The sequence below is a fragment of the Aegilops tauschii genome, chromosome 5, assembly GCF_002575655.3.
Source record: "Aegilops tauschii subsp. strangulata cultivar AL8/78 chromosome 5, Aet v6.0, whole genome shotgun sequence".
In the NCBI taxonomy this organism is placed as follows: Eukaryota; Viridiplantae; Streptophyta; class Magnoliopsida; order Poales; family Poaceae; genus Aegilops; species Aegilops tauschii.
Genome location: NC_053039.3, coordinates 389,074,448 through 389,092,245, shown reverse-complemented (window position 1 = coordinate 389,092,245; position 17,798 = coordinate 389,074,448). Strand labels below are relative to the sequence as shown.

Genomic DNA, 17,798 nt, shown 5'->3' with positions numbered 1-17,798 from the left:
TGAGTGCCAAAACATATATCAAGTGAATCAATATGATACCCCATTGTCACCACGGATATTCATAGCAAGACATACATCAAGTGTTCTCAAATCCATAAAAGTATTCAATCCGATATAACGAAATCTCAAAGGGAAAACTCAATTCATCACAAGGTAGAGAGGGGAAAACACCATATGATCCGACTATATTAACAAAGCCCGCGATACATCAAGATCGTGACATCTCAAGAACACGAGAGAGAGAGAGAGATTAAACACATAGCTACTGGTACAAACCCTCAGCCCCGAGGGTGGACTACTCCCTCCTCATCATGGTGGCCGCCGGGATGATGAATATGGCCACCAGTGATGATTCCTCCCCTCCGGCAGGGTGCCGGAACGGGGTCTAGATTGGTTTCTCGTTGCTACATAGGCTTGCGGCGGCGGAACTTCTGATCTAGGGTCTCCGCGAGGGTTTTTGGGATATTTGGCGATTTATAGGGCAAAGAGGGGGTGCAGGAGGCCACCGAGGTGGGCAGAACCCACCTGCACGCGCCTGGGGGCCCAGGCGTGCCCTGGTGGGTTGTGCCCCCCTCGAGGCACCCTACAGGTCCTGCTCCAGCCCATTGGATGTCTTCTGGTACATAAAAAATCCACAAAAAGTTTCGCGGTGTTTGGACTCTGTTTGATATTGATTTCCTGCGATGTAAAAAACAAGCAAAAAATAGCAACTAGCACTGGGCACTGGGTCAATAGGTTAGTCTCAAAAAATGATATAAAGTTGCTATAAAATGATTGTAAAACATCCAAGAATGATAATATAACAGCATGAATACTTCATAAATTATAGATACGTTGGAGACGTATCAATAACCATTTAAATCTGAAGTAAACTCCTCCACAAAGAAACTTATTACAAGCCAAAAGCAGGCTGAAAGCATAGTCTAAACAAGAACATGCTAAGCAGGCAGCGCAAAAGCAAAACGACTACGGTACTTTGAGACAGACTCTTCTCATTCCAGTCTTCGTGTTACTTCTCCTCCCTAGCCACCAGTGATATGCAAAATCCCAAGACGCCAACCTTTTAAAGCTTGAAATATTTCACTTCCTACTTAGGGGGCGCCATAGTGGAGCTCAAGTACCTTCTTGTCGCAGCACTGGCGTCTTCGGGCAAGCTTGGATCCTAGCTTAAAGCTTCTTTGGCTCTGGCATGGGGTGAACATGTTTCCTTCCTACCTTTTACACATGATCTCATTGTCACCGTTCTTGGCCCTTGTTTTTCGCAAGTAGGATCGGTTCTCCTTGGTCTGGACCAAGAGGAAGGTGGGCCGTCCCTAGAGATATCTTTTTGTGTGCGGTTTGATGATGTCCGGTACTTTTCCAAGGAGAAGTGGTTTCGCTAGTCTCGAGTGCTTCTTGTTCGGGTGTGATTAACTTGTGCTCATGCTCGGCATCAAGTTGGCGGCATCTGGTAGTGCTACAAGAAAATGAGACGTCCATGATATTTTGGTCCAAACGAAAATATTTTCTATCATGGAAGTGGCACTTCCATGACGATAGTAGTGACAAAAACACCCGAACAAGAAGACCTGAGCCGCCTCATCATCGCCAACCCCTACCCGACGCCCATCGAAGACCTCCGCCCCACCCCGCCGCCGAGCACACAGATTGGGAGTGCGCCGCTGAGCCGCCGCCACACACCATTAAGGTCGCGTGAACGGGGCAGAGGTTGCCTAGGGACCGCACCGACGCCACCGTCATTGGGTCCCGCCCGGGCTTCGTCGGCAACATTTTTGGTGGCAGTGAGACGTGGAGGAGGAGGGAGGGGTCGTGGCGGTGTGCGGGAGTTGCCCACTGTGTCACCAGAGGAGGGCGGCGCGGGCGTGTTTTCGTGGCCAATGTCTAATATTGTCTGGGCCTCCCCTTATATATGCCCTGGAGGCTAGGGTTTTACAATGTGAGAGATACGTTATAGGTTGCCGCCAGCCTAGACTTGGGGGCCAAGAAGGTCTTGGGTTGCCTATCCTTCCCGAGCTGGTTCTTGTCGCCAGGTGCGTAGTAGGCCTCCTGGGCCCTTGGGCATGCATGTTGCCAGGCTCCTATAGGTGAGCCACTCCCGATGTACTTCACAAGAGGGGAAAAACAAAAAAAATAAGAAAACCTACGAAAACCAAGCAAAATTCAAAAAAAATGAGAACACGTGCATGAAACAAAACGGTGCGCTCCGCACACGACATGTGGCGGCAGCTAGGCGGACCACGTGGTGCCCTCCCACGGTGTCCGCTACGAACCCCCCCCCCCCCCCCCCCCCCCCCCCCTCCGCCCCGGCATGCGCGCAAGGGATGCTTGCGGACTAGTTGCTCCCACCATCTACTTCGAGCTCAGTGGGAGGCTTTTAGTTTAATCTTTTTTTCAAAAAGAAGAAAAGACTAGAAAGCGTAATATCAATCTCAGTCCACACATTGGGCTTGACGGTGCACATAAATGGGCCGAGCCCTTGTCATATCCCAAGTTGGAAAGCCCTGCCCTACCTATTTTTTCCAAGATTCCGAAACTCCGAATGGGGAAAGATTTTTTGCGCGTAAGCAAAATATCCCCGGAGACCAGACCAACCACACCGGAGCCAGAGAAATATCTCCTTCGCTTTTGCACTTTTCTTTTGGGGGGGTCCCCGACACGTCACAGCACAGCACCGCTGCTCCCCCGGTGATGGCCTGCGGCGGCGGCGGCGAGTCCGAGGCCGAGCGGCGGGCGGCGCTGCTGCGCGAGATAACGGAGGAGGGCGGCTTCGCCTTCGTCGCCTCGGCGGAGAAGGCGGCGGCGGGGGACCTGCGGGCGGCGGAGGCGGCGCGGGAGATGGCGTGGGAGCAGCTCCACTCGGGGCCCTGGAGCGAGGTCGGCAGCGCGTGGAGGGACGCCTACGCGCTCGCCTGCCTCCACGTCGCGCGGCTCCGCCGGGCCGCCGCCGACCGCCGCGCAGCGCTCCGGGCGCTCGACATGGGGCTCATCATGGGGGGAAACCTCCTCCGCGCCGATCTCGAGGCCGCCCTGGCCTCCATCGCCGCGGAGCCGAGCGACGGCGAAGGTGACGGCGCGGAGGCTGTCGATGAGGAAGCCAATAGGTGGAGGGAAGGGCTCGACAGGAACCGTGACATCGCCGATGTGAGACCGCTACTGCCTTCGTAAGATTTCGTGCGTGCGTGTGTGCGTGGGGCTGTGGGCAATATATACCACCAGTAACAGAGCTTAATTTTGTAGGGGCTTGTTGCAGAATGCCTATTTTTCAATGTTTAATAAGGCTGCAATTTACTAAATTTAGATTATTTATACTTCTTATTGTGCGAAGATCTCATGTTGGTACATAGGGACGGTGCACCATCTTAAGCAAATTATGCATGTAGCATTGATACAGTGAATGATGTCATGAGTTGTCCGGATATTTGACCCAAAAAATAGGTGTAGATTATCTGTAGTGATTATAAGATTATTTTTCTAGTTACCTCGTTGCTTCCTTGTTTTCTGTATTGTTGTGCGGATGAGAGCAGTTATAGTTCCTTTCTTGGTGTATTGTTGTTAATGATGCTATAATTTTCTCAGGCCCTCAAAATTCTTCCAACAAAGTCTTTATCTTGTAAAGAAATCGCAAGACGGTCGTGTATATCTTTGGAGGAGTTTATATGTGATCACTTTTTACCTGAGACCCCTGTTATAATCAGTGGCTGCATCGATCATTGGCCTGCAATGACAAAATGGAAGAACATCCAGTACCTAAAGAAGATTGCTGGGGATCGGACTGTTCCTGTTGAGGTAAATGCTTCTCCTTAAAGTAGATGTTGAAATACAAAAACGAGCTGTTTCTATTTTGATGATTTATCATACCTGTTTGTGCTGATATGTGATTCTGCATTTCATTACAAATGTTCATCAAACCCTGGTGATTCGATGCTGTTATTAGTTCTCAAAGGCCTTCACATCCCATAGAAATAAATTATGAAGCTTAATGCTGATCTCTTTTCTGCTGATATGGAACAAAATGTGCATCTAACCTTGATGCTCGATAACATTGTTTGTAAAAGTGGCTTCAAAGTTTGATCTTCAGCACACCTGTCTTACACATCCCGTTACACTATAGTACCACACTTGCTTAGTTGCTTACTACCTCCGTCCTGGTTTATTGGTCCCTATTGTATTCTGTGCCAAATTTTGACTATAAATTTAACTCATAAAATGTTTATGCATGTCACCAAAAATTATATTATTGAAAACTATGTGCAAAAACGAATCCAACGATATAATTTTTGTTGACATGTATTAACATTTTGTTAATTTAATCTTTAGTCAAAATTTGGCACAAATTACAAAGGGGACCAATAAACCAGGACGGAGGTAGTACACAATAAGCACATTTTTTAGCAATTTGATCCAATTGTGCTTTCTTTCTGCAAGTTTGGAACATGTATCTTTTGCCTTGGCCGTCAGATTCATATGCATATCAAACTTATTTTGAACTGCTTTGTTTTTTGTCACGTTTATTTGTTTCATCTTTGACACTGTTCACTTACTAAGTTATCGAGCATCAAGGTTAGATGCACATTTTGTATTTTGTATTTGTTGTTTTACCAACCGTGTTATTTTGAAAACCCTAAGTGTGTGTATTTCTTCACGGTTTTTTTTTGCATATGTGATTCCATGCCTTTTTGACGTGCTTCACTTTGCTATACTTTTGCCTGTATCATCTTTACTTAACCATGCCGGTGTTTGTAAGAATTACAAAGAACCAATTCTCCTGATGTTGAAACATATTAGTATAGCTGTGTAAAATCTTGTTCCATTAAGAGAATATCCAGGAATGCCAGATGACAGTAGCTAGCTATTTATATGCAATCCGAGCCAGTTCAATTTGTGCTTCCTTCTAGTAATTTAGGACCCATGCTTAGTTAAGATTTTAGAAAGAACACTACTCCTTGTATTAATTTCCTAGTGATGTATGACCCTTGCTTAGTTAATATTTTAGAAGGAACATTTCCCCTTGCTTCAATTTCCTAGTGGTTTTGGTGCACTGATATAGTTGACTCCATGTCAGGTTGGGAAGAGCTATGTTTGCAGTGAGTGGAAGCAGGAGCTTATCACGTTCTCCCAGTTCCTTGAGAGGATGTGGTCAACCGCCTGTCCTTCAAATTTGACATATCTAGCTCAGCATCCATTATTTGAGCAGGTGGACGCTGTAATTGTTGAATCCTTAGTAAAAGTTACTTTTTATGGAAGAGAAAATGTTTTAGTTCAGCTGTCAGATTTTAGTTATTGACGTTTGGCAGATAAAAGAGCTTCATGAAGACATAATGGTTCCTGACTACTGTTATGCTGGTGGAGGGGAACTCCAATCACTTAATGCTTGGTTTGGTCCACACGGGACAGTGACACCATTGCACCACGACCCGCATCACAACATTTTAGCTCAGGTATACGGGAATTTACTGTTTTTACCTTTGATTGTTGGTTTCTAGAGTTAATAACCAATGCTTGATGTTCCTGTACCTTAAAACTTGAACAGACATTTTGCAAGTAGATATTTTCTTGATAACAAATTATCTATATTATATTGGAAATGGTGTTGTTCTGTTATGCGATTAATTTACTACTCCCTCCGTCCCGTAATATAAGAACGTTTTTGACACTACACTACTGTCAAAAACGTTCTTATATTTTGGGACGGAGGGAGTAGTTTTTAACTGTGTTTCCTTCAGTTCTCGATATGTATGCAAGTAACTCTGCATATTTGAGTTCTCTAACGAAATGTTGCATCTATGTAATTTGTTAAACAATGTTAAGAAACTCATAATCATTAGATATAGCGTAGAGATAATCACAAGCGGCTCTTTGAGCCAGGAATTGAGAATTACCTAAGGAGCTTCGCCTGCCAGGCAGCAGCATAATTTTTGTTCTGGTGATACAGACTTTAACCTTCCTGTCAAGACTGCTGATGACCTTTTGAGTGTTTGCGTTAGAAATTATTTTGCCCTCATGTTGAGCTTCATGTAGCTCAGTGGCTTCATTTGTTTTGACTGTAAATGTTCTAGTATATTCTGGATGATGCCTGTTAACATTTCCTTTATATAACTTTATCATCAGTTGTTGTTAATTATATTTTCTCCATACCAGGTCTTGGGCAGGAAGTATATTAGACTCTATCCTGGTTCTGTATCCGAAGACTTATACCCACACACAGAAACTATGTTGAGCAATACTAGTCAGGTACAGACAATCTGTTCTGACAAGTTACATGTTGGAAAAGAAGAATACCCTTGCAGATCATCACAGCGGTGCATATAGTTTTGGCAGCTGAATATTGTAATACTGAAATTTCCAGATTTTTGTTAGTAATACTCTCTTGTTGTCCATTACTCTTAAGCACAGCATTGCAAACTGGAGCTTTATTTTTGGGGCTAAATCAGTAAACTATGATAGATCACCACTCTATAGGTCTTTTTTATTTCTTTCTTCGGTTGCTTGTCCACCCCCCCACCCCACCCCACCCCACCCCTATTTCGGTGTTGTGATTTTTCAGTTTTCTTCTGTAGGTACAGCAAACAGGGTTATATTACCTTCCCCTTATGGTTCCATATTGTCCATTATCCACATGACATGTTCTTACAGTTTTTTTTAGTACAAATGCAATGCAATAGTGTGTAAATAAAGACAATTCTTGGTATTATATTGTGCTAATGAGTGCCTCTGCAGGTGGATCTTGACAACGTAGATATGAATGAGTTCCCAAAGGTAGAAAACCTTGATTTCATGGACTGCATATTGGAGGAAGGTGACATGCTGTATATTCCTCCCAAATGGTGGCATTACGTCAGATCTCTATCGATTAGTTTCTCCATTAGCTTTTGGTGGCGTACAACAGTTATAAGTCCGAGCGCGTAATGAAAACATTTTGGTCTTCGATACATCAGGACCAGATCTCAGGACTCAGGGACTTGGTAAGCCTGACTGGACACATTGTTTCAACATTCTGTCGCTCACTGTTGCGTGGATGTAGTCGTTTGTACCTACTATCGCAGATGTACATGGTTACTTTTACTATAATTATTTTGGACATTTGATTGCTGTTATCGCAGATGACCATTGTTACTTATACTATAATTATTTTGGTCATTTAATTGCTGCTAAACGCCTAAACCTTTATATTATGTTGCCCTCTGATGCTTGAGCTTGATTTTTTTTCATGAGACTTGAGCTTGAGATTGAAAGGCTGATGCATTTTACGAGGTTCTGTAACCCATGAGTGTCATTTCTTTGGGGGAGAAAGCTGCAACTGTGATGTCCCAAATACTCCAATGGTGAAGATTTTATTGCACTTCGGTCTCTCTCCGTTATGTTCATGCATTCTGGATCCTGAAAAGTTGGAAGATTTGCCACCTTCTATTCTGTTAAAACCTGTGTTGATATATCTTTTTCTGTTAGACTGTGGACTCTGTCTCCTCCCACCTGCCCATGATCGAGGACACGATTGGCTCCACGACTTCTGTATCGTTGTGCTAGGCGACCTATATGTAACACCCCCCCCCCCCCTCTCCTGTACTTGACAATTAAGCAAAGCATTGTATCAAACTTCATGGTATCAGACACCAGTTCCGATCCTCTCCCTCCACGATCGCCATGACCAACCCTGGAGGGCAAACCACTCTTCCCTCCTCCTCCGGCGGCCCGCCAACTGAAACTCTTCCCGGCGGCCAGCCAATGCCTCCTCTCCCCGCCGTCCCGCCTCCACCTCCAATTCCCGGCGGCCAGGCCAACCTTTCCCTCACCCTCGCCCCTCTTCCACTTTCATTCAGCGACACGATCACCGACATCACACCCTTCATCCCCATCGTCTTAGATCTCCACAGCCACAATTATTACCATTGGTGCCACTTGTTCGAGATCCACCTCGGGCGCTGTTCTCTTCTCCATCACATCACCAGGGATGCGCCCCCGGCTCCCCACGACCCACGGTGGCTCAAGGACGATCTCCCCATCATCCAGTGGCTGTACACGCGCATCTCCACCGAGCTCTTCAACTTGGTGGTCACCAACGGCGCGTCCACTCGCGACATTTGGATTGAGCTTCGTCGGCTGTTTCAAGACAACCGCGACGCCTGCGTCTCCGCTCTCAACACCGAGCTTCGCACGATCACCCAGGGCGATCGCCCCGTCGGCGTCTTCTGTCAGTGCATCAAAGCCATTGGCGATGAACTCCGTGAGCTCGGCGAGGTGGTCGCCGACCGCTCCCTTCTTCACGCCCTCATGGGCGGCTCGACGACCGGTTCGCCCAACAGGCGACCCTGATTCCGCTCCTGCGGCCACTGCCTACTCTTGCCGAGGCGCGCTCCATGCTCCAGATGGAGGAGCAGAACCAGGCGCATAAGGCGAGCACTCCGCGCCTCTTCCACGCTGCGGCCCGCTCTACTCCACCACCGGCGGCCGCGGCGACGTCCTCGCCGTCTCCTGCCGTTCAGCCACCTCCCGGATGGCGCCCCAGCCCCAACTACAAGGGGAAGAACCCGGTGTACCGTCCCCTAAAGACAGGATCGGCTTCTTCTTCATCCTCGCCTGCGCCTGCTTCCACCACGTCGGCACCGCCTGCCGCGCCACCAGCTCCGACTTCCTCCGCCTGGCGCCCTGCTCAAGACCCGTGGACCGGCCTGGTGCAGGCGTGGCCCATGCCCTAGTCCGCGTCCTCTCCTTATGGTGCTCCTCCGACCTACAGCGGTGGCTGGGCGCCCGGTCTTCGCCCTCCTACCGGCGCCCCGGGTCTCCTCGGCTCGCGCCCTCCACCGCAAGCTTATGCCGCGTACGCACCGCTGTACCAGGTAGCGGCGGCCCCGACTGCGCCGCCCATGTACCCCTAAGGCTTCCCCACGCCATCACCCTGGGAGCACGGCACCGCGGGCGCGTCTTCATCAACTCAGCCATCGCCTGCGCCTGCTTCCACCTCGACCGCGCCGGCTTGGGATCAGGCTGCCTTCATCGCCGCCATGAACTCACTTACCACCCAGGATGCAAGTAACGACTAGATCTTCGACTTTGGAGCTTCTTGCCACATGTCTGCATCTAGTGCTTCTCTTTCTGCTCTTCATCCTTCGATTTTATTTCCATCCATCACCATTGGCGACGACTCTTCTTTTCTTGTCACCGGCGTTGGTACTTCCTTCCTCTCTCCCTCCCGCTCGCCTCTTCTTCTTCGCGAAGTTCTTGTTGCTCCTGCTCTCATCAAGAACCTCATATCCGTTCGTCGTTTTACTATTGACAATCAAGTTTCAGTTGAATTTGACCCTTATGGATTGTCTGTGAAGGATCTTCGAACCAAGACGGATCTGGCCCGATTCAATAGCTTGGGGGATCTGTACACTGTCCACGGCGCTGCTACTCCCACTCCCCATGGTATGCTCGCCTCCCTCACCTTGTGGCACCGCCGGCTTGGACATCCCAACAACACGACCACGACTACACTCCTCGACGAATTTCAGCTTCCTCATGCTCGAGACTCGCACGATGCCTCTCTCTGTCATGCCTGTCAACTGGGCAAACACGTTAGGCTACCTTTTAGTGCTTCTACAACTAGTGGTTCCTTTCCTTTTGAGCTTCTGCATTGTGACTTATGGACGTCACCTACCCCCAGTGTATCCGGTTTCAAGTATTACCTAGTCGTCCTAGATGATTACTCTCATTTTATCTGGACTTTTCCTCTCCGCGCTAAATCAAATGTTCATAGTGTGTTTGTCAATTTTCAGCGCTACGTGTACACTCACTTCTCTCTCCCCATCCGTTTCTTGCAATGTGACAACGGGCACGAATTTGACAACACCCGCAACCGTGATTTCTTCCTTCACCATGGCATCCTCCTACGCTTCTCTTGCCCCTACACCTCGCCTCAGAATGGCAAAGCCGAGCGGTCTCTTCGAACCATTAACGACATCCTACGCACGCTTCTTCTCCAAGCATCTATGCCTGCTCAATATTGGGTCAAAGCTCTTCGGCATGCCACGTTCCTTCTCAATATTCGGCCAACCAAAACATGCCCTCGCTTCTCTCCCTACGACTCTCTCTTCTTAGCTCCCCCCAACTATGCCGATATTCGAGTCTTCGGCTGTTTATGTTATCCCAACATGTCGGCCATTTCTTCTAACAAACTAGCCCCGCGTTCGCTCCCGTGTGTTCTCCTCGGGTTTTCTGACTCCCACAAAGGCTACCGTTGCCTTAATATTCCCTCCAGGCGCGTCATTATTTCTCGCCACGTTATTTTTGACGAAAACACTTTCCCCTTCGCCACCACCATCCGCCCAACACATCCGCTCCACTCTCCACCCGCACGTCCTCCTCCACACGCTCCTCCGCACTCGATGTGCATGGCCTGCATGGCCTAGACCCCACCCCACCACTGCATGCTGCCCACCCACACTCCAGCGAATCTCTTGATTCGGTCGCCGCCAATCCCGTCCGTTGCATCCTACCGGCCCCGCGGCTCCCTTGGATCCCGCGCCTGCCCACCACCCTGCTGCCGGTCCCGCGGATCTCTTGGATCCCGTTCCCACCCACTCACCCACTCCCGGCCCCGCGGATCTCTTGGATCCCGTACCCACCCACTCACCCACTGCCGGACCCGCGGATCTCTTGGATCCCGCACCCACCCACTCACCTGCTGCCGGCCCCGCGGCTCTCTCGGAGACTGCGCCTCCCACCCCCATGCACCTTCACGACCAGCGCCCTCTCTTACTACTCCGCCGCACCAAATCCACTGCTCTGCCTCGCCGCTTTCTTTTCCCCCCGACTCGTCGCCTGTCCCTCCTCTGCTGCCTCCTCGCGCTGTTCCCGTTCCCATCCCACGTAACGATCACTCCATGCATACTCGCGGAAAAGCTGGTTTTGGCCGGCCCATCGATCGTCTCAATCTCACCGCTTTTGCTTCTCCCATCTCTCCCATCCCCTCTCCTACAAAGCTGCTCTTCTGTACCCGAATTGGTTTCAGGCCATGAAGGACGAGTACGACGCACTTCGCCACAACCAAACCTGGACTCTCATCCCTCGTCCTCCCGGAGCAACGTCGTCTCGGGTAAATGGGTGTTCCGTCACAAATTCCATTCTGACGGGTCTCTAGCCCGTTATAAAGGTTGCTGGGTCTGTCGCGGTGATTCGCAGCAACCAGGCATCGACTTTGACGAAACCTTCTCCCCGGTGGTCAAGCCCAGCACTATCCGCGTCGTTCTCAGTCTAGCCGTTTCTTCCTCATGGCCCATCCACCAACTCGACGTCAAAACGCTTTTCTGCATGGTTCTCTCAATGAGACTGTCTACTGTCGCCAGCCTCTCGGTTTCTCTAACTCCTCCTTTCCCGACCACGTCTGCCATCTCCAAAAATCTCTATATGGCCTCAAACAAGCGTTGAGGGCTTGGTTTCAGCGTTTTGCTTCTTTCATCCAGCGCATCGGCTTCGTTCCTTCCCGCTCTGACTCCTCTCTCTTCATCTTCCACTCCTCCACGCACACTGCTTATTTGCTTTTGTACGTTGACGACATCGTTCTCACAGCTTCTTCCGACTCTTTCCTTTCCCACATCATCTCTTCTCTCTGCGCCGAGTTCTGCATGACCGATTTGGCTCGCTTCATCACTTCCTGGGCGTTGCCGTCTCCCGATCATCACAGGGCCTCTTCCTCTTGCAACGCCAGTACGCCATCGACTTGCTCTCCAAAGCCGGCATGCTCGAATGCCATCCTACTCGTACACCTGACGAGACTGACGCCAAACTGTCCTCTGCTGGCGACCCCCTTCCTGATCCAACTCTCTTCCGCAGTATCACCGGCGCGCCCCAATACATTACTCTCACCCGTCCCGACATCTCCTATGCTGTTCAGCAAGCCTGCTTACACATGCATGACCCCCGTCTCCCTAATATGAACCACGTCCGGCACATTCTTCGCTATCTCAAGGGCACTCTTGATTATGGTCTCACTATTGCTCCTTCCTCCCCTACCTCTCTCACCGCATACTCTGATGCAGACTGGGCCGGGTGTCCGGATACTCGTCGTTCCACGTCGGGATACTGTGTTTACTTGGTTGATAACTTGATTTCATGGTCTTCGAAGCGGCAACTAACTGTTTCCAGGTCGTCCGCGGAGGCTGAGTATCGCTCTGTTGCACATGCCGTTGCTGAGACGGTTTGGCTTCGCCAACTACTTACCGAGCTCCACCGTCCAGTCCAGCAAGCCACGATTGTGTATTGTGATAATGTATCGGCTATGTATATGTCATGTAATCCTGTTCAGCATCGTAGAACCAAGCATATCGAGATAGACATACACTTTGTAAGAGAGAAGGTAGCCTTAGGTGAGGTCCGTGTTCTCCATGTACCAACCTCGGCGCAGTTTGCAGACATCTTCACCAAGGGGCTCTCGTCTGCAACCTTCCTCGACATTCGCTCCAGTCTCAACGTCGTCGATGCTGCCGCTGACACTGCGGGGGGGGGGGGGGGGGGGGGGGGGGGTTAGACTGTGGGCTCGGTCTCCTCCCACCTGCCCACAATCGAGGACACGATTGGCTCCACGACTCCTGTATCGTTGCGCTAGGCAACCAATATGTACCCCCCCTTCTCCTGTACTTGACAATTAAGCAAAGCATTGTATCAAACTTCATTTTCTATGTATACATGCGGTTAAGCAATTTGTTATTTTTGGTTCTGTCCAGCAACTGGACTGTCTGGATGCACCAAAAGCACCAATGGTCGAAGGAGGAAACCTATCCTAACCAGCACCAGCCAAAGGATTAGGGCCTAGCTCGCAAGCGTTTGTCATACGTAATTAAAGGGTTAATCCAAATCATATTATTTGCCTATCTAGCTGTGATTCGCAGAAGTAGTTGCCTCCAAACAAGGGGAACACACATCCCATGTTTAGTGGATCGACTGTCACAAGTGATTCGATTCACAAGTATAGTTGCCTTTTGGTCAGACAAAAGAAGAACCGGTTGCTTTTCCCTATGGATGGTCTTGTCTGCTCGACACTCCCTCCTAGCTCCTCGTCTAGCTCCTCTCCGAACTCGGACATTGTGATGACGATGGCGGAGTTATGCAAGGGCACCATGGCATTCATGCTACCCTATTACGCTTGGAGTTTCCTTGTTGCGGCGGGGATGCTGCTGAGGACAGCGGAGCAGGATCATCTCCACCAAGTGCCGCAGGGTCTTGATGCCCAGACTCCATGGAGCCCGGTAAAAATTCAAAAACAAATGCCCAGACTCCATGGAGCCCGGTAAAAATTCAAAAACAAATCCACGGACACACGTAGATTATGCTCAACATATTTCTAAGATTTTAGTATTAAAGAACACCTTAATTTGCATGCTACACAAAACTGACATGTAGCTCCTGAAAATGAAAAGGTAACTCCTTTTATCAATGTGTTTTGTATTTTTTGGTAAGAACAGATTAACATGGAAGCCTCCTAGGGCGCTGCAGGCGCCCGTTAACGATCCGGCGCCCGCAGCGTTGATAGCATGGGCCGGCCCACTAGAGTGTTGCCCCAGTTTTTTTTTGGTTTTTTTTGTTACGAAAATAAAAATATGAAATCAAAAAGGTTTACAAATTTAAAGAAAAAAAGGTTCAACCATTTAAAAAAAGTTAATGTCTTTAAAAAAGGTTCATCAATTTTAAAAAATTCATTCAAATTAAAAAAAACAGTTCATCCAATTTAGAAAAAGTCATTAATTTTCTAAAAAGTTCGTTAAATTTGTAAAAAGTTCATAGAAATTCAAATAAAGTTCATGTATTTTTAGGAAAAGTTCATCGAACTGAAAAAAAAAGTTCATCCATTTAAAAAAGATGTTCATCAAAATTCAAAAAAATCATTGATATTCAAAAAAGTTCATCAATCTGAAAAAGAACTGTTGAAATCAAAAAAATAGTTCAGCGATATTTAAAAAAGTTCACAGAATTATCAAAAAGGAAATAGTCAACTGGCGCCTAGATGGGCCGGCCCATTTAGGCACGCCACATGCGCCAGTTAACAAAAATGCACGTTAACTGGCGCCTGTGGCGCCAAAATAGGAAATGCCTCCTAGGAACATGCTGCAAGCTGTAAGCTTTCTTTGAGCGTAGCCTGGGCTTTCTTCTTAAGTCCGTTTGGCAGGACGTGTCATGGGCCCATTTCAGTCCACTTGCAGAATATGTAGCACGACTTCACTCACTCTCTAAAACCAAGCTGCTGACACGACGTGGTTTCGTGATGAGGAGCTAGGCTCCCAAGGGAAGCCGCCGGAGACTTTGCGGGTTCTCTCACCTCCGACATCATGCTGCGAGGTGAGGGGACCTTGGATTTCTTACGACCATTAGGAAGTTTTTTCGTGTGAATTTTATGTCTTCAGCATCAACGTCTTGGCTCAGGGTGTGATGCCATCGAGAATAATTGTACTCTGGTTCTCTCGCATTGTGGCGGTGTCTCATCGGACATTGTCACGGAGCCAGAGTTTGTGTCTCTGCAGGTTTGGGTGTGTCCAACCTTGCAATTTTAGGTTTATGTCCTTGGAGATTCATTCCTACGGATCCAAGAGTCTGTGATAGCGTTCTTTGTTGCTTATGTTTTTGTAATCCATTGTGACTTTGGGTTCTTTTTCTGGCGTTCTGGTAAATATCTTTGTGATTTGATGACTTGTACCTCTAGGGGGTCATGTTGGGCCCAAGTACATTCGACGTTGACGATTTCTCGTCCTTTTAGCTGAGGGTGACTTTGTCTCAAAAAAATGGGGGTGACTTGTGTGAGATCTCACATTTAGGTGAGATCGTGAGATCAACCCAAAAAAATACATATTTAAACATTTTGAAAAAATATGAAAATATTTGACAATATTCATATGGGTTATGTCTACAACTTCAAAAAAATTAGCTCAAAATTTGATGTACATTTAGAGATTCAAAAAAGACAAATTTGAATGTGAATAGTGGCAGCTTTGGGTGAATAGTACTTTGACACTATTCACATCTGATTTGTCTTTTTTGTTTCTATTAATGTGTGTCTACAAAAAATTTGAGAATGTTTGAACATGTATTTATTTGTCAAAAAAAATTGATCTCACCTAATGTGAGATCCCACACAAGTCTCCCCCCTTAGATGGGTCACTCAATAGGTTTGTGAAACCTGTGAAGGTAGTCAAGTTTGTGCAGGTTTCCGAGTGGCCTCTTCACCGAAGACTTGGCGTTTCTTGTTGCAAAGATTGATACCATGAAGAAGATGTTTCTGAGAAATTCATTGTAGTTATGACTGATAAGAATTACTTTGTAATTTCTTGGATCAATGGTCCAAAGCAATATACATGTAATGTTTGTCAAGTATGAATAAAGTTACAAGTCATCAATAAAACTCTCTCCATCGAACTCCAATACCCATCAGATCAAAGAGATGACACCACCACTACTCACTTTCGTCGCCATCGTGCCTCCACCCCCCACCCCTCCCCTCGCCCTAGAGAGATCTCATCTTCTCCATTCTCGGTCTCTCGCCATCGAGGATGTCATTTTTTGGTGTGGTATAGGAGGAGACCGACGGCGTCATGGGTAGGTAGAGTATATGGTAGAAGGAAGATGCAGGTAGAGGTCACATCGACGGCGTCATGGGTACCAAACATACGACTCACGCAAGGCGGTGGTCACTTTGGTAAGTGCGGGATTGTACTACCATAGTACCACCACGACTAGATTTTTAGTCCCACGTCTCCAATTTAGATATGATTCCACCGTTTTATTAAGGTCGGCTAGAGTAAGGCTATCACCAAGTAGAATAACTAGAGAGTTGTAATTGTAGAGTATACGGTAGAGGTATATGATAGGGTAGGGTTACAGGGGCGCGGGAACAGGGGGGCTATGCTCGGGGGCGGAGCTAAGGTGGTAGCTATGCTTGCGGGAGAGCCGGGGCATGGGGGGCTATGCCTCACATGAATAGACCATAAGGGAGGGGGGTTCAAAATTACTTCAAATACTAAAAATAAAGAAAATAAAAATGTATAAATCTAACTTGATGGGATTTTTTTGTTTCTATGCAGAAGTTTTCAAGCACCTAGTTTTCTGTGTACGTCTGAAGATCAAACCCCCAGAAATATGAACCTTGGTGTTGTGGGACCTTGAGGGAGTCCTGGACTAAGGGGTCCTCGGGCGTCCGGCCTGTTATCTATGGGCCGGACTGGTGGGCTGTGAAGACATGAAGGCCGAAGACTCTACCCGTGTCCGGATAGGACTCTTCTTGGCGTGGAAGGCAAGCTTGGCGATCAACTATGAAGATTCCTTCCTATGTAACCGACTCTCTGTAACCCTAGATCCCCCCGGTGTCTATATAAACCGGAGGGTGTAGTCCGGAAAGGATATACTCATTACCATAGTCATACAGGCTAGACTTCTAGGGTTTAGCCATTACGATCTCGTGGTAGATCAACTCTTGTAACACTCATATTCATCGAGAGGGCCCGATCCTGGGTAAACATCGTGTCCCTTGTCTCCTGTAACCATCGATCATGGACGCATAGTTCGGGACCCCCTACCCGAGATCCGCTGGTTTTGACACCGACATTGGTGCTTTCATTGAGAGTTCCACTGTGCCGTCGACGAAAGGTTCGATGGCCCCTTCAATCGATGATAGTGACGCCGTCCAAGGAGAAAACTTCCTCCCCAGATAGATCTTCGTGTTCGGCGGCTTCGTACTGCAGGCCAACTTGCTTGGCCATCTGGAGCAGATCGATAGCTACGCCCCTGGCCATCGGGTCAGATTCGGGAGCTTCAACTACGTCGCGGACATCCGCGGAGACCTGATCTTCGACGGATTCGAGACCGCGATGATCGCTCCCCCTCGCTCCGATGAACATGACCTAAATCTGTCATCGGATCACATCCAGGAGATGGTTCCTGTTGCTGCAACGGCCTTAGAACCGGAGCAGAGCGTGCCATCCGAGGCCATAGAGTCCGCGGCGTTGGAGCCGCACACAGACTCGACACCTTGCAATATTTGCGTCAACGGAACTCCGGACTCGTCTCCGGCTATAAGTTCTGGACCATGTACGCCTGCGGACACCGAGCTGGATCGGTTATCGATTTTCGAATTCAGCGCCGCAGACATCTTCCAGCACTCACCTTTGGGCGACGTGCTAAACTTTTTAAAGAATTTTTCCTTGGAGAAGGACTCACAGCCGAACTATGTTCGGTTCGAGCTAGAGGTTGACGATGGGGAATTTTGCTTCCCACCCGCCACCCACTTCATAGCCACTGTCGATGACTTAACCGACGTGCTTGATTATGGCTCCGAAGACATCGACGTTATGGATGACGATGCCGACAAGGAGCAAGGCCAAGACCCGCCATTCACTGGACATTGGACGGCCACCTCTTCGTACGATGTGTACATGGTTGACACGCCTAAAAAAGCTAGCGACGATGACAAAGAAGATCGAGTTGTGAACAAACCTTCTGAGACACAGTCCAAGCGCCGGCGCCCTAAATGCCATTCTAAGCCTCGTCGCTCAAAAGATGACAACACTGGCATCGGAGAAAATAGTACTCCGGGCGACGCCGAAAACAATGAAGACCCTGTTGGAGTAGCATCCGAACAGGAGGAACAAGACAACGAGCAAGTTAACCCTGATAAACAGGCCATGCCCAATGACCAGGATGACGATAGGTATTGTCCAGTCTCCGAGGATGAGGAGAGCCTCGGCAGCGAGGATTTCATCGTGCCTGAGGCACCCCTCAAGCAGGAGCGCTTCAAGTGCCAGCTAATAGCTACTGCTAGAAGCCTGAAGAAAAAGCAG

At 48.4% G+C, this 17,798-nt stretch overlaps 2 protein-coding genes across 3 annotated transcripts; both read left to right on the top strand.

The window, feature by feature from the left end:
• Positions 1-2,451: 2,451 nt before the first annotated feature.
• On the top strand, positions 2,452-7,167 carry LOC109755349 (lysine-specific demethylase JMJ30). Of its 2 annotated transcripts, none has more exons than XM_020314261.2 (6): positions 2,452-3,141; positions 3,577-3,786; positions 5,063-5,194; positions 5,295-5,438; positions 6,139-6,231; positions 6,718-7,167. In XM_020314261.2, exons 1-6 carry the CDS (start codon positions 2,464-2,466, stop codon positions 6,904-6,906), a joined length of 1,446 nt encoding a protein of 481 aa, XP_020169850.2. In that variant the 5' UTR covers positions 2,452-2,463; the 3' UTR covers positions 6,907-7,167. The 2 variants fall into 2 exon arrangements, with proteins under 2 accessions (XP_020169850.2, XP_020169851.1); XM_020314262.4 differs by having other exon boundaries at positions 2,587-3,141; positions 6,139-6,299; positions 6,718-7,142.
• A 474-nt stretch (positions 7,168-7,641) lies between these two features.
• Positions 7,642-8,310, top strand: LOC109755341 (uncharacterized). Its single transcript, XM_020314254.1, has one exon. The coding sequence runs from the start codon at positions 7,642-7,644 to the stop codon at positions 8,308-8,310; it is 669 nt and encodes a 222-aa protein (XP_020169843.1).
• The last annotated feature ends 9,488 nt before the right edge of the window (positions 8,311-17,798 follow it).